The sequence below is a fragment of the Candoia aspera genome, chromosome 7 (assembly GCF_035149785.1).
Source record: "Candoia aspera isolate rCanAsp1 chromosome 7, rCanAsp1.hap2, whole genome shotgun sequence".
NCBI classification, from domain to species: Eukaryota; Metazoa; Chordata; class Lepidosauria; order Squamata; family Boidae; genus Candoia; species Candoia aspera.
In genome coordinates, this window is record NC_086159.1 from 33,785,750 (window position 1) to 33,799,170 (window position 13,421).

The following is a 13,421-nucleotide window of genomic DNA, read 5'->3' on the forward strand; positions in this document are numbered from 1 at the left end:
CGTATTCGGGTCTCGATTCCTTGGCACCAGTCTCTTTGCGCTTCTGCCATCTGCTGCTCCGTCTGTCGTTTGGTTAGTACTTTCGCTGATGTTCCGATGGAGTGGAGTTGTTCCACTTCGCGGGGTGACTCCGGTTGGGGTTCGGAGGCGTCGTCCCATTCCGGAGTGTCTGGCTCGTCCAGGACTACTTCTAGGTCCCCCAGCTGTATGGAGTCTTCTTCGTTGTGGCATTGTGCCGTTGCAGTCAGGGACCACACTGGTGTGGCCATCGCTAGCTTATTCTCTCACAAAAAAAAAATATTGGTAGAGGCTAGCGGGTTTGGAGGGTACTCTCGGCTTTAAGTAAGGATCGTCCTATTATAAATAACGCGCAGGCGCTGCTTCGAGTAAACAGGTTCCGGGTTTATTTAGATAGGTACTTGTCCAGTAAAAAGCCGAGAGTAGCGTAGCCTGTTACAGATTTCAAATATATCCCCTCGTTCCCGCCAGAGTTCCTCCCCCCCACCCTTGCTCCGCCCCTTCTCCGGATTTCCTTATTTGGTTGTGATCGAGCCATGACTGCGCATGTCCCAACCACACCCTACCTGTTCCTGCCCTGCTCGTTGTCGGGACAATGGCGTTGATGGTCGAGTGCCGGCTCCTCTCAGGTAGGATATTTCCAGGCCATTGCTTTCTTTTGTTTTTCTAACTACTTCTCCTTTTCCTCTCTCTACTTGAGGCTATCTGTTATCATGTGTGCGCTGCCATGCATTTGCCCCATGGCAGTGCACTCGTGACAGTCACTTATTTGACCAAGACAGGAAAGAAAATACATCTAAAAGTGCAAACATCGCTAAATAACTAATTTGTACTTACCATAACAATAGCTCCTCTAGAGAGGAAATCTCTCTTTTTACCTCAAGGCATTAGCACTGTGCATTAAGTGCAACAGAAGAATCACTGTCACAACACTCTTGAGAGAGGACAAGAGAGCACTTAGATGTAACTCTTTGCCTCCAAGATAGATGGATTGATTACAAGTGCTTTGATGCTGCTTCAGCTGAATGAAACAAAGTGGCTTACAAAACTATAATCAATAAGATTTGACTCTGCAGCTCCTAATAGTAATCCAAGAGTTAAAACACAGGAAGTTGCCTTCCCTTCTGCTTCCAGAACCTGGTGCCCCCCAGACGTGGGGGCTTACAATTCATAGAATTCCTAACACATCTAGAAGGCCAGAGACTGCAAAAAGCTGCCAGGAGCAGCTGTCTGGGGCTGAGGCAGTTTCCTAACTTTACCAGTGCCTGAACCTGGTATCTCCCTTATCTAAATCATGTGTTCAACCATTTAGCTACAGCCTTTCATCTGGGTTCTTCTTTCCACTCCCTAAAAGATCATCAGTTCTGCAAAGTGTTAACACAGTTCTATGGAAGCCCCTTTGCCACATTGTTCTGGAAGGGCAGGCATGCTTCTCCCTTTTGAAATGACACCCATCTGAATTCTTTATACCACTGCAAAGTAATCTGATCTTTTGAATTAATCTTTTCTACCATAAAAAAGGTAGGAAACACATAACAGTGTTCAGGGAGAAGCATACATCTTATTTTTCAAAGTTCATTTTAACATACAGTATGTACAAGTAAGTCAGATGCATTTGCACAGAATTGTAAGCCTAAATAGAGACAAACCGCTCAAATAACTCAACAAAAATAATAGTATATGTTGAGCCTGTGGAAAAAGAAAACCCCTTGGAATGCGATCCTGCAGTTTAAGAAGCACTGTGAGGAAGGCAGGATAAAGCTCTTGAACTGGGCCTTATAACATCTCATTTCTCTGGCCCACTCCCCCAGGAAGCAATTTTAATTGTCTGGCATACACAGCTGTTTGTCACTGACATCACTGTTAGAGCGAAGGGTCTTTAAAATGGCTCCTAACACACTCTTGTATATTTTTGCTCAAATGCAGAGACTGGATTAATGGCCAGACACTGAAGGGCTAATAAATGTTGCTGGCAATGGAGCTTGAAAGAAATGCATGTGCAAAGCTCTATCAAGATACATTCTAAGGCAAAATATGAAGGGATAAGTTCAAAAGCCCATTTACCACTCTGTCAAAATTCAGCACTCTCTGGGGACATCCCACCCTCTTTTGTCACTTGGCCACCAAGGAGTTTGTTTGTATGTATGACCTGAATGAGTGAGAAAGCGAATGTGAGATGCTTATATGGATAAAATAAAGCTTTTAAAAACCTTTTGGTAGTCTCTTGTAATTGTTGAGTGGTGTTCACCAATTTTGTTCCAGGGCTACAAAAAAGGTTCCTAATTCTATAGCACAGGGCAAGCCTCTTGTAACAGTACATTCTCTGTAGCTAAGTAAGTGCTTAGCAGAACAGATTTAATTTAGTAGCTCTGAATGTAGTTTGGTGATTCATAGCAGAATCAAAGGGGTTATTGTGAAACTGAAAATCTTCCAGGAGGGTGGGGAAGGGAAAGGAGTCTTAAACAAATTAGAATCTTGCTTAATTCTAAACAAAGAGCATCTGTTGCCCAGTTCTGAGGGTTTCATTGTTGAGTAGACAAACACAATGTCTTGGGGAATTACTCTGCTCTGTTTCCTCTTCTTCAGTCCCAAAGAACAAAGATGCATACAAAGCAACACAAAAAGTCTCATGATACTTTCTTAAAGCTGTTAATAAAAATCCTTGTCAAAAGTGAACCCTGAAGCTGCTTCATTTTGACTAACCGATCTGCTCTGGCACTTCTTGTCAGATTCCTAATATTTCATTTGAACTTGCCTTTCCTTGACAGATCTGCATATGCTTCCTGTACATGCATGCTTTCTTCTCCCAGAATTGCAAACAAGCTATTTTGTTTTTCAGTATAGGGTCCTTTAAGGCATTTTATTATAATTTATTAGGAGCTTTCATCACACAGAGCACTGAGATAACACTGATATTTTTGCAGCATAATATGAAATTGATACATCAAATAATCTATACAGTTGGAAACAGCCATTTAGGCCATTGAATCCGATCTCAGTTTAGTGCATACTATATATTCAGATTAAAATATCCTTTTACTTCAATATTGCTACATAATTTTTTGATTTGTTGGCTAGAGTCAGGACACAGATATAGAGCTTTTTGCTTGATTTGGCATAGCAAGGTTTAGGAAGGTCTACCTAATAGCATCCTAATTAAGAGGCCCAGATTATTTATTTCAAAGTATACTCTCTGTTAAATGAACCGGGAACATCTGCTGAATCCCAAGACCCTATTTGACTCAGGTAATAAGTACGTAGTTTAGCTAGGCTGACTGTATTTATTCAGTTTAGAACTTTGTGAGCGATTGCCATCTTCCATTCTTTTTCCTATGATCCCATTTTCCCAGTAAATTCCTGGTTGTAACTACAGATTTGATTTCATTCATTTAAAAAGGAAATTTTCATTAAAAACTTCTTTGTGCATAGTTGCCCAGCTACCCCTGCGTTTTTTAAGTTTGTTAGTGTCAGCTTTAGGCTAGAGGATCCAAAATACTTTCCATTCAATTTTCCTAGGGCTGGACTGAGGGCAGAAGTTCCTGGTAGAATGACCAACCCCTCATCATCCAGATAGACTAAGGTGTGTCAGGAGTTTCAGCCTGATTTGGGCTTTATTTAACTGAATTGATACTGTATATATTACTTTGTTTTTTTAATCTTTAAAAAGCTTACCTAAATCTGGAGAAAACACACTTGGAGAAAAGGCAGCCCCAGGCTTTGAACTGGAATATATTCTTAATCTGGATTATAGTCTGTCACAAATTTTCCTGCAGAAAATCTCTCCTTCACTCCCAAATCATTATTTGTACTGTACTGCAAACAAAAAATGTGTGTTTGTGCATGGGTGTGATTTTATTGCAGAAAAATGAAGCCTGGAAAGTTGATCCAAATTAAGCACCTGTCTCAGATTAAGGAGCTATAATTTTTGATCCAAAAAATAAGAGGCCAGGTTATGCATGTTCCTTAAAGATCAAGAGGAAAATATGAAGGAAGGGTATACAGTATTTCAAAGAAGCAGGAAAGGTCATTTTGGAGTATAACTAGCCACTGCATCCTATCTGCACACGTTTAGACTCCCTCCATGATCATAAGAAGGGATGAATAGTCCTTGGAATTCTTTCAGGCTGGTGAGATGAGGTTTAATGAACATAAGAAGGAAGATATTACCCCACCTCTGCTTTAAAACACCCACCAATCATTATACTGGTCTAGCATGAATTGAGCCCCGTACAAGATTTCATTAATTCCTGTTGGAATCAGCTGATGAAAAGTTTCTTCAGATTGGCATTGTTAAAAATATGCCACTTAGCAGAAACAGATGATTATATCATTCTAGAGCTCATGAATTCTAGCTATTAAGAAGAAAACTGGGGAAAGATAACAGAGGAAGCTGGACACTGTGACTGAACCTATCCAGGAGGTATACTTTTTAATACTATAATCAACATAATCAGCATTTAACTGCAAATTATTCAAAATGTATAATCCAAATCACTTCACTACAAATACAGAAATAGTTCATGCACAAATAATTCTATACACAAAACATCTAGGTCCAGGTGAACCAAAACATACATATTTTGCCTGGACATGGAATAAATTTTGGTTGTATCAGAAATAAATGTTTTGAGGTGGTGTAAGATTGGAAAAAAGACATTGACTAGCTTTACCCTAGTTATCCCATAAAATAACGCAGGATTTTTTTTTCCTGCTGAATCACAGCCCATCTAGCAGAACTTCCAAAACATAATAGGCTTGTTTGGGGCTCAAAGGAAACCCACATTTTCCATTTCATCAATGTTCCCACTACAAGGGAATCCAGTACAACTTCCTAGGCAGACTGGAAGAGTGGTATACTATATTTACACAAAAATGATTTGTTCCCTGTCATCTTGCCATTAAACACCCTGAAATCTAATTACTAAAATGGGAAAATACTACAACCAATTCTGTTTATTTTAACAGCGATGTCACATCCTATCCATTTTGGTTAATTATAAATATTTATTTATTTATTTATTTAGCAATTTTATGTAGCTGCCCATCTCACAGAAAGTGACTCTGGGCAGCATACAAGAACAGCAACAATTAAAACAACCTTAAAATACTGATACTACATGACTAAAACTAAAAACATTAAAAAAGCCAAGTGTGGGAGAATAACAATGACCTAACACCTTTTTTTTAAAGATGGCGCCGAGTCAGCATGTGTATGTAGAGCGGGTACGATTTGTGGGAGGATTTTAGTATGTTGTGGAGAGTTAGAGAACTGGATATTTGGTCTGTCTGGTGGAGGAGTCTCTTGGGTTTGTCCTTCAATTGGAATGAATTGGTTTTCCATCTGGCCCACGCAGCTTTTAATTCTTGCTGGGCTGTTTGGCGGCTTGAAACAGGATTGCATGTGGCCTCCAGGGCCCATTCCCTTACCTGGATGTGCGGCTGGAGCACGGCTTGGAGCCTGTGGAGGTGGCCGGATTGTAGAGCCACCAGGAATGTGGATTGGCAGCCTCGCACAGGAAGTGCTTCAGGCCTTTTATATCAATTGGCAGCATGGTGGAGGGAAGGAAGCTGGCACCGAAGATGGAAGAAGCCCCTGTTGCCCTGCAGGAGGGATTGTGCCGAGGGGCGAGGAGATGAGGAGGGCGAGGCTGCTGGAGTGTGTAGCCACGTGAAGGCGAGGGATTTGCTGTGGCGGAAGCAGAGCTGGGCCAGGTTGGTTGCAACGGCCGGGGCTCTGCAGCTACAGCTCCCTCCCCACTGCGGGTGGGCAGCCATTTCACCTCCTCCCTGGCTGAGAGTTGCTGATAGTTATCCGCATGAACTGTTTCTAAGTGACAGTCATTGTAACCCAAGATGACCAATTGAAGAACTGATCAAAGGCCTGCGATTAGAAGGGTTAGGCTTGTGCCCTGGATTTTGTCCCCTGTCTCTGGGTGAGAGCCGGGGAGGGGTTTGAAATACAGGGATTGTATAATTGGGGCCTGAGCAGTCTGGTGAGAGGAGACTGGCTTATGGCAAGGAATGGTTGGTGTGGCTGGTGGATGGGGTTTAAGGAGGTGACCCTTAATTAACTTGAGGTGCTGAGTGCTAACACTGAAGAAGCACCTTAGGTATTAAGGAGTTTTGTTGGGATTGTAGGTTGTTGTGAGGTGGGGGGTGCAGGCCTGGGCATGGATTTTGATAGACAGGGGAAGGGGAAGAGTTCAGAAGGGATGAGGGCAGGCTGTAATATCCCAGTAGTGACAGGTAGAGGGAGAAATGATGGGAGACGAGGGGCAAGATTTGTATGTGGAAGGGGTCACAGGTATATTGTTCCTGTGGCACATTCCAGCCCCTCGAACTCACTCCTGCGTCCCGGTTGGCAGACTTGCAAGGCCCTGGGCTGTCGGCTGCTGCTACTGAATGCCAGGTCAGTTTGTAATAAGGCCACCCTCATCCATGATTTGATCGTGGATGAGAAAGCTGACCTGGCTTGTATTATGGAGACCTGGCTAGGAGAAGAAGGGGGAGTCCCCCTTTCTGAAGTGTGCCCAGCTGGGTACCGGGTGTGGCACCAGCTGAGACTCCAGGGTAGGGGCGGTGGGGTGGCAGTGGTCACCCAAGACACTTGGGAGGCATCCAGGGGCACTGCTCCTCAGTTTGCTGGGTGCAAGACCCTGTTTGTTAAGTTGGGCTCTAGGGATCAGCTGGGACTGTTGCTATTGTACCAGCCTCCCTGCTGCGTAGCAACCTCCCTGCCTGAGGTCCTTGACTCTGTAGCCGGGTTGGCGGTAGAGTTCCACAGGCTTATGGTCTTGGGGGATTTCAACCTGCCTTCCTTGGGGGTGGGGTCAGAGGTAGCTCAGGAGTTCATGGTTACCACGACAGCCATGGGCCTGTCCCAAGTAATCCAGGGCCCAATGCATAATGGTGGTCATTCGCCTGAACTGGTTTTTCTGTTGGAGCAGTGGCAGAGTGCTCTGAAATTGGGGGAGATCTTGGTTTCTCCCCTGTCATGGTCAGATCACTGCCTGGTAAGCCTCCAGTTCTCTGGCACCGCCCTCCTCCGCAGGGAGTCTGGGCCTATTAGATCGGCCCGCCCCAGGCAACTGATGGACCCAACTGGGTTTCAGAGGGAGCTCGGGGTCATTCCAGGAAGTCTGCTACATGGTCCAACTGAGGCCTTGATGGCCGCATGGAATGAGGGAGCGGCCAGGGTCTTGGATCGGATTGCGCCTGAGCAGCCTCTCCGTGTCCATGGCTCCCGCGGCTCCTCATGGTTTACGGAGGAGCTGAGGAAGCTTAAGAGGGCTAAGAGATGCCTGGAGCGCCGCTGGCAGAAGACAGGGGGTGAAGACGACCAAACACGAGCTACAGCCGCTATTAGAGCCTACCTCGTGGCGGTAAGGGTATGCCTTACAGGGGCAAAGTCTGGCATGGTTATCTGGGGGGAGTTTGATCCGGTTGCACCTGAGGAAGTGGACAGCTACTAGTTCAGCCACTTCTGTATTAGATCTGTGCCCTTCCTGGTTGGTCAAGGCTGCCCGGGAGAAGGCACATGATTGGGTCTGGGCGGTGGTTAATTCCTCTTTGAGAGAGGGGGTGCTCCCGCCAGCTCTTAAGGAGGCAGTGGTGTGTCCTCTCCTCAAGGGGCCATCGCTCGACCCAACCAGCCTGGACAGTTTTCATCCAGTCTCCAACCTTCCCTTTTTGGGGAAGGTTGTGGAGAGAGTGGTCGCGTGGCAGCTGCAGAGGACCCTGGATGATGCAGATTATCTAGACCCTTTTCAGTCAGGGTTCAGGCCGGGTTATGGGACTGGGACAGCATTGATCGCACTCTTAGATGACCTCTGGCGGGAGCGGGATGGGGGCACTGCGACCATCCTTGCTCTTCTTGACCTCTCAGCGGCCTTTGATACCATCGATCATGGTATCTTTCTGGACCGGCTTCGGAAGTTGGGGGTGGGCGGCACAGTGTTGTGCTGGTTCTCCTCCTTCCTCCAGGGTCAGTTCCAGTTGGTGTTGATAGGGGGGGCAAGGTCCAGCCCATGTCCCCTACTCTGTGGGGTGCCTCAGGGCTCAGTTCTCTCCCCTCTCCTATTTAATATCTACATGAGACCGTTGGGGGAGGCGATCCGACAGTTTGGGGTAATTTACCATCAATATGCTAATGATACTCAGCTTTATATCTCTACCCCAGATTGCCTGAGTGATGCCGTGGATGTCCTGACCCAGTGCCTGGAGGCTGTAAGGGCCTGGATGGGGTGCAATGGGCTTCGACTCCACCAAAGCAAGACTGAGTGGCTTTGGGATTGTGGGCCTCCCAGTGCTAAGGTTTTTCCACCTTTGGTCTTGGATGGGGGGTCCTTGTAGACTCATGGCTCCTGCTCGAAGAGCAGGTGGCAGCCGTGGCTAGGAGGGCCTTTGCACACCTTCGGGTTGTGCGCCAGCTGCGCCCATTCCTAGACCGAGAGGCTTTGTTCACAGTCACTCATGCCCTTGTGACCTCCTGTCTGGACTACTGTAATGCACTCTATATGGGGCTGCCCTTGAAGAGCATTCGGAAGCTTCAACTGGTGCAGAATGCAGCTGCACGGATAGTAAATGGTGTTGGGTACTCGACACATGTAACACCACTAACTAAGTGAGCTGCATTGGTTGCCAGTGTGCTTCTGGGTGCAATTCAAGGTGCTGGTTGTCACCTTTAAAGCCCTTCATAGCTTGGGGCTGGGTTACCTAAGGGACTGCCTTCTCCCAGTTGTTTCTGCCCGTCCAATTCGATCTAGTAGGTTGGGTATGCTGCGGGTCCCATCAGCCAGGGAGTGTCAGTTGGTGGGAACTAGAAGGCATGACTTCTCTTCTGTAGCGCCTGCCCTCTGGAACATCCTCCCTCCAGAAATCAGGATGTCCCCAACCCTGTTAGCCTTTCGTAAGGCTGTGAAGACCTGGCTTTGTGCCCGGGCCTGGGGCCTCGAGCGTGTGGATGGTCCCGTCTCTTGGCTGTATTAACATCCATGCATTGCTTACTTGGCAGCCATGTATACTTATTTGTATTTATTTTATATTTTAACTGTTTTAATTGTAATTGTTTTAATTGTTTTATTGTTGCAAGCCACCCAGAGTCACTCACTGAGATGGGCGGCTATAGAAATCAAATAAATAAATAACTAACATCACCACCACACAGGCTCCCCATGGGATCCCCAAGGTTGCTGGAAAAACCATGTTTTAAGGGCTTTCTGGAAGGGTAACAGGGATGGTGCTAACCTCACCTTGCGGGGAATGATGTTCCAGAGGGCAGGAGCCACAGCAGAAAAGGCACGTCTTCTGGGTCCCACCAGATGGAATTCCTTAGCAGGTGGGACCTGCAACATACCTTTCCTGCTGGAGCTGATGGGATGGATAGACGTAATCAGGAAGAGGCATCATGGTGTTTCCAGAGATATACTACCTTACTCCAAAGATGACCTGAAGAAGAGTGCAGATCCCTGAGACGAAAAAGATGGTGCTGATCAGATGACTCTGTGTCAGGGTGTCCTGCTCCAGGCAAAGTGATTTGGAAAGGATGAGAGGAATTGCAACAAGACCTCCAAGTGCAGTCAAGTAATGCTAAGAACCAGAGAGGAGGGAGGGAAGAAATGTAGTTTAGAGAAAAAGCTTTGTGCTTACCTACTGTAATGGTGGGTGTATAAGACAAACCCTTTTCTGTAGGGATGCTTATATTATAGAAGACCATCTTAAAACCTGGTAAGCTCCTCCTCTTTTAAGCCCCAGATATGCAACCACCAAACTTTTGCTGTGGTTTTTTTTTACAAAAATTGTCTTTGTACTTTGACTTCCTTTAGCCTGTTCTTGTTTTTATGATCAAATTTACTGTTTTAAATTGGTTTACTGTTTTAGCAGGCCTCAGTGAATTTCATTATAAAGGAAGATGGAGTTTAAATGCCTAAACATTTAGAAAAAAAACAAAGCAGAACAGAAACCTTAAACTGTCACCAAACCCAAGGCCACACCAATAGCTAGCATTCATTCTACCTGGCCTTGCTTTTCTATTAAATTCCCCCAATTTGACAAATTTTATTTATTTATTTATTTATTTATTTATTTATTTATTTATTTATAAATTTATTCACCACTCATCTCCCCCTCATGGGGGACTCTGGGCGGTTTACAATAAAATGCACTTAAAACTTAAAACCATTTAAATATAACAATACAATAAAATAAGAATATAGTAAAATCTAAGTGGCAAGAGATTTTAGTCAGTCCATGAGTGTAGGACGCCCCTCAAAATCACTTAGGGCACTAGCCAGCCCCAAGTATAACTATTCCCCCTCCCATTCCAAGCCTTCTGACAAAACCAGGTCTTTAGTCGTTTTCAGAAGTCCAGGAGCGAAGGGGCCTGTCGGACCTCTGGGGGAAGGATGTTCCAAAGGGCAGGAGCCACAGCAGAGAAGGCACGCTTCCGAGACCACATTAGATGAAATTATTTTATAGATGGGGTCCATAACATGCCCTCCCTGCATGACCAGGTGGGGCGAGTCGATGTAATAGGGATGAGACGGTCCCTCAGATATCCTGGTCCCATGCCATGTAGGGCTTTAAAGGTAATAACCAACACCTTGAATTGGACCTGGAAGCAAACTGGGACCCAGTGCAGCTCACGCAACAAAGGTATTACGTGTGCAAATCTTGGAGCACCCAAGATTGTCCGCGCGGCTGCATTCTGAATCCATGAGACTGACCTCTCCTCCCCTATTACCACCAACTGGGACTGGCCCTGGAGGAAGGAGGTGAACCAGCGCAGAACTACGCCGCCCACCCCCAGCTCCCTGAGCCGACCCAAAAGGATACCATGGTTGATGGTATCGAAAGCCGCTGAGAGGTCAAGAAGAGCCAGGATGGATGCGCTCCCTCCATTCCGCTCCCACCAAATATCATCCATAAGTGCGACCAATGCCCTTTCTGTCCCATAACCGGGCCTGAAACCTGACTGAAAGAGGTCTAGGTAACTACATGAACTACAAATCTATGTGTAGTTGTACTAAGTGATGATAGTGAAATCAATGAAAATATGTACTAGAAGTCCTATTTACAATGAGATCAAAGTTCATATTTTTGTACCTCCATTTTCCACCCAAACAATGCAATGGTCTGAATGGCCCATCTCCTGATCATATGAAACTAATTCAAATAGATTTTAGCTAAAATTAGGAAAGTGATAGTTCAACTTAAATGGAGGAAAGTACTTTGAAGGATGTTGGGCTTTCCTTCATATAAGATTTTGAACCACATGTGGATATCCAACTATTAATTATACAGTACAAAAGATTCCCTGAACTAGCAGGGTGTTCTGAATTAAATTCTGAAGTACCTCCCAACTGGAAGGTGATTCCTTGCAGAAAACCCGACATTATGAACTTCCATTGCCTTTGAATAGCTTGCAAAGAATGAAGTTTAAACCATGCAATATTGTGGAATAATAGATGTTTTCCTTTTCATATACACTCTGTTAATTGCTTCATGAGTTACTTGTAGGATATAAATTAAGTAATCACTTCTGAATTTCTGTTTGATTATGGAGTCCTTGGTGGAGTCTCTGTTTGATTCTTGGAATCCATTTACTCAAATAAAGCCAAAGCTGATTTAATTCCTTTCCTAACTGGAATTGCCTACACTTAAACTACCCAATAAGGAATTATTTTTAAACAAGCAATGTGCGGAAGTGGAAGAAGACAATAGAATAGGAAGGACAAGAGACCTCTTCCAGAAAATTAGAAACATTGGAGGTAAATTCCAGGCACAAATGGGTATGATCAAAAACAAAGATGGCAAGGACCTAACAGAAGAAGAAGAGATCAAGAAAAGGTGGCAAGAATATACAGAAGACCTGTATAGGAAGGATAACAATATTGGGGATAGTTTTGACGGTGTGGTCAGTGAGCTAGAGCCAGACATCCTGAAGAGTGAGGTTGAATGGGCCTTAAGAAGCATTGCTAATAACAAGGCAGCAGGAGATGACGGCATCCCAGCTGAACTGTTCAAAATCTTGCAAGATGATGCTGTCAAGGTAATGCATGCTATATGCCAGCAAATTTGGAAAACACAAGAATGGCCATCAGACTGGAAAAAATCAACTTATATCCCCATATCAAAAAAGGGGAACACTAAAGAATGTTCAAACTATCGAACAGTGGCACTCATTTCACATGCCAGTAAGGTAATGCTCAAGATCCTGCAAGGTAGACTTCAGCAGTTCATGGAGCAAGAATTGCCAGATGTACAAGCTGGGTTTCGAAAAGGCAGAGGAACTAGGACCAAATTGCCAATATCCGCTAGATAATGGAAAAAGCCAAGGAGTTTCAGAAAAACATCTATTTCTGTTTTATTGACTATTCTAAAGCCTTTGACTGTGTGGACCATAACAAATTGTGGCAAGTTCTTAGTGGTATGGGGATACCAAGTCATCTTGTATGCCTCCTGAAGCATCTGTATAACGACCAAGGAGCAACAGTAAGAACAGACCACGGAACAATGGACTGGTTTAAGATTGGGAAAGGAGTACGGCAGGGCTGTATACTCTCACCCTACCTATTCAACTTGTACGCAGAACACATCATGCGACAAGCTGGGCTTGAGGAATCCAAGGCTGGAGTTCAAATCGCTGGAAGAAACATTAACAATCTCAGATATGCAGATGATACCACTTTGATGGCTGAAAGTGAAGAGGAACTGAGGAGCCTTATGATGAAGGTGAAAGAAGAAAGTGCAAAAGCTGGCTTGCAGCTAAACCTCAAAAAAACCAAGATTATGGCAACCAGCTTGATTGATAACTGGCAAATAGAGGGAGAAAATGTAGAAGCAGTGAAAGACTTTGTATTCCTAGGTGCAAAGATTACTGCAGATGCTGACTGCAGTCAGGAAATCAGAAGACGCTTCACCTTGGGAGAAGAGCAATGACAAATCTCGATAAAATAGTCAAGAGCAGAGACATCATGCTGACAACAAAAGCCCGCATAGTTAAAGCAATGGTGTTCTCCATAATAACATATGGCTGCGAGGGCTGGACCATAAGGAAGGCTGAGCGAAGGAAGATAGATGCTTTGGAACTGTGGTGTTGCAGGAAAATTCTGAGAGTGCCTTGGACTGCCAGAAGATCAAACCAGTCCATCCTCCAGGAAATAAAGCCAGACTGCTCACTTGAGGGAATGATATTAAAGGCAAAACTGAAATACTTTGGCCACATAATGAGAAGACAGGACAGCCTGGAGAAGATGTTGATGCTAGGGAGAGTGGAAGGCAAAAGGAAGAGGGGCCGACCAAGGGCAAGGTGGATGGATGATATTCTAGAGGTGACGGACTTGCCCCTGGGGGAGCTGGGGGTGTTGACGACTGACAGGAAGCTCTGGCATGGGCTGGTCCAT

The 13,421-nt window shown here is 44.9% G+C and overlaps 1 protein-coding gene across 3 annotated transcripts in view; it reads right to left on the minus strand.

Moving 5' to 3' along the window:
• LOC134501068 (solute carrier family 23 member 1-like) overlaps positions 1-13,421 on the minus strand; it is a 47,752-nt gene that overhangs the window by 17,318 nt on the left and 17,013 nt on the right. For all 3 annotated transcript variants that reach the window (XM_063308640.1, XM_063308639.1, XM_063308641.1), the window contains one exon: positions 9,449-9,606. In XM_063308640.1, coding sequence (XP_063164710.1) covers positions 9,449-9,606 — 158 coding nt within the window. The remainder of the gene's footprint in view (positions 1-9,448; positions 9,607-13,421) is intronic.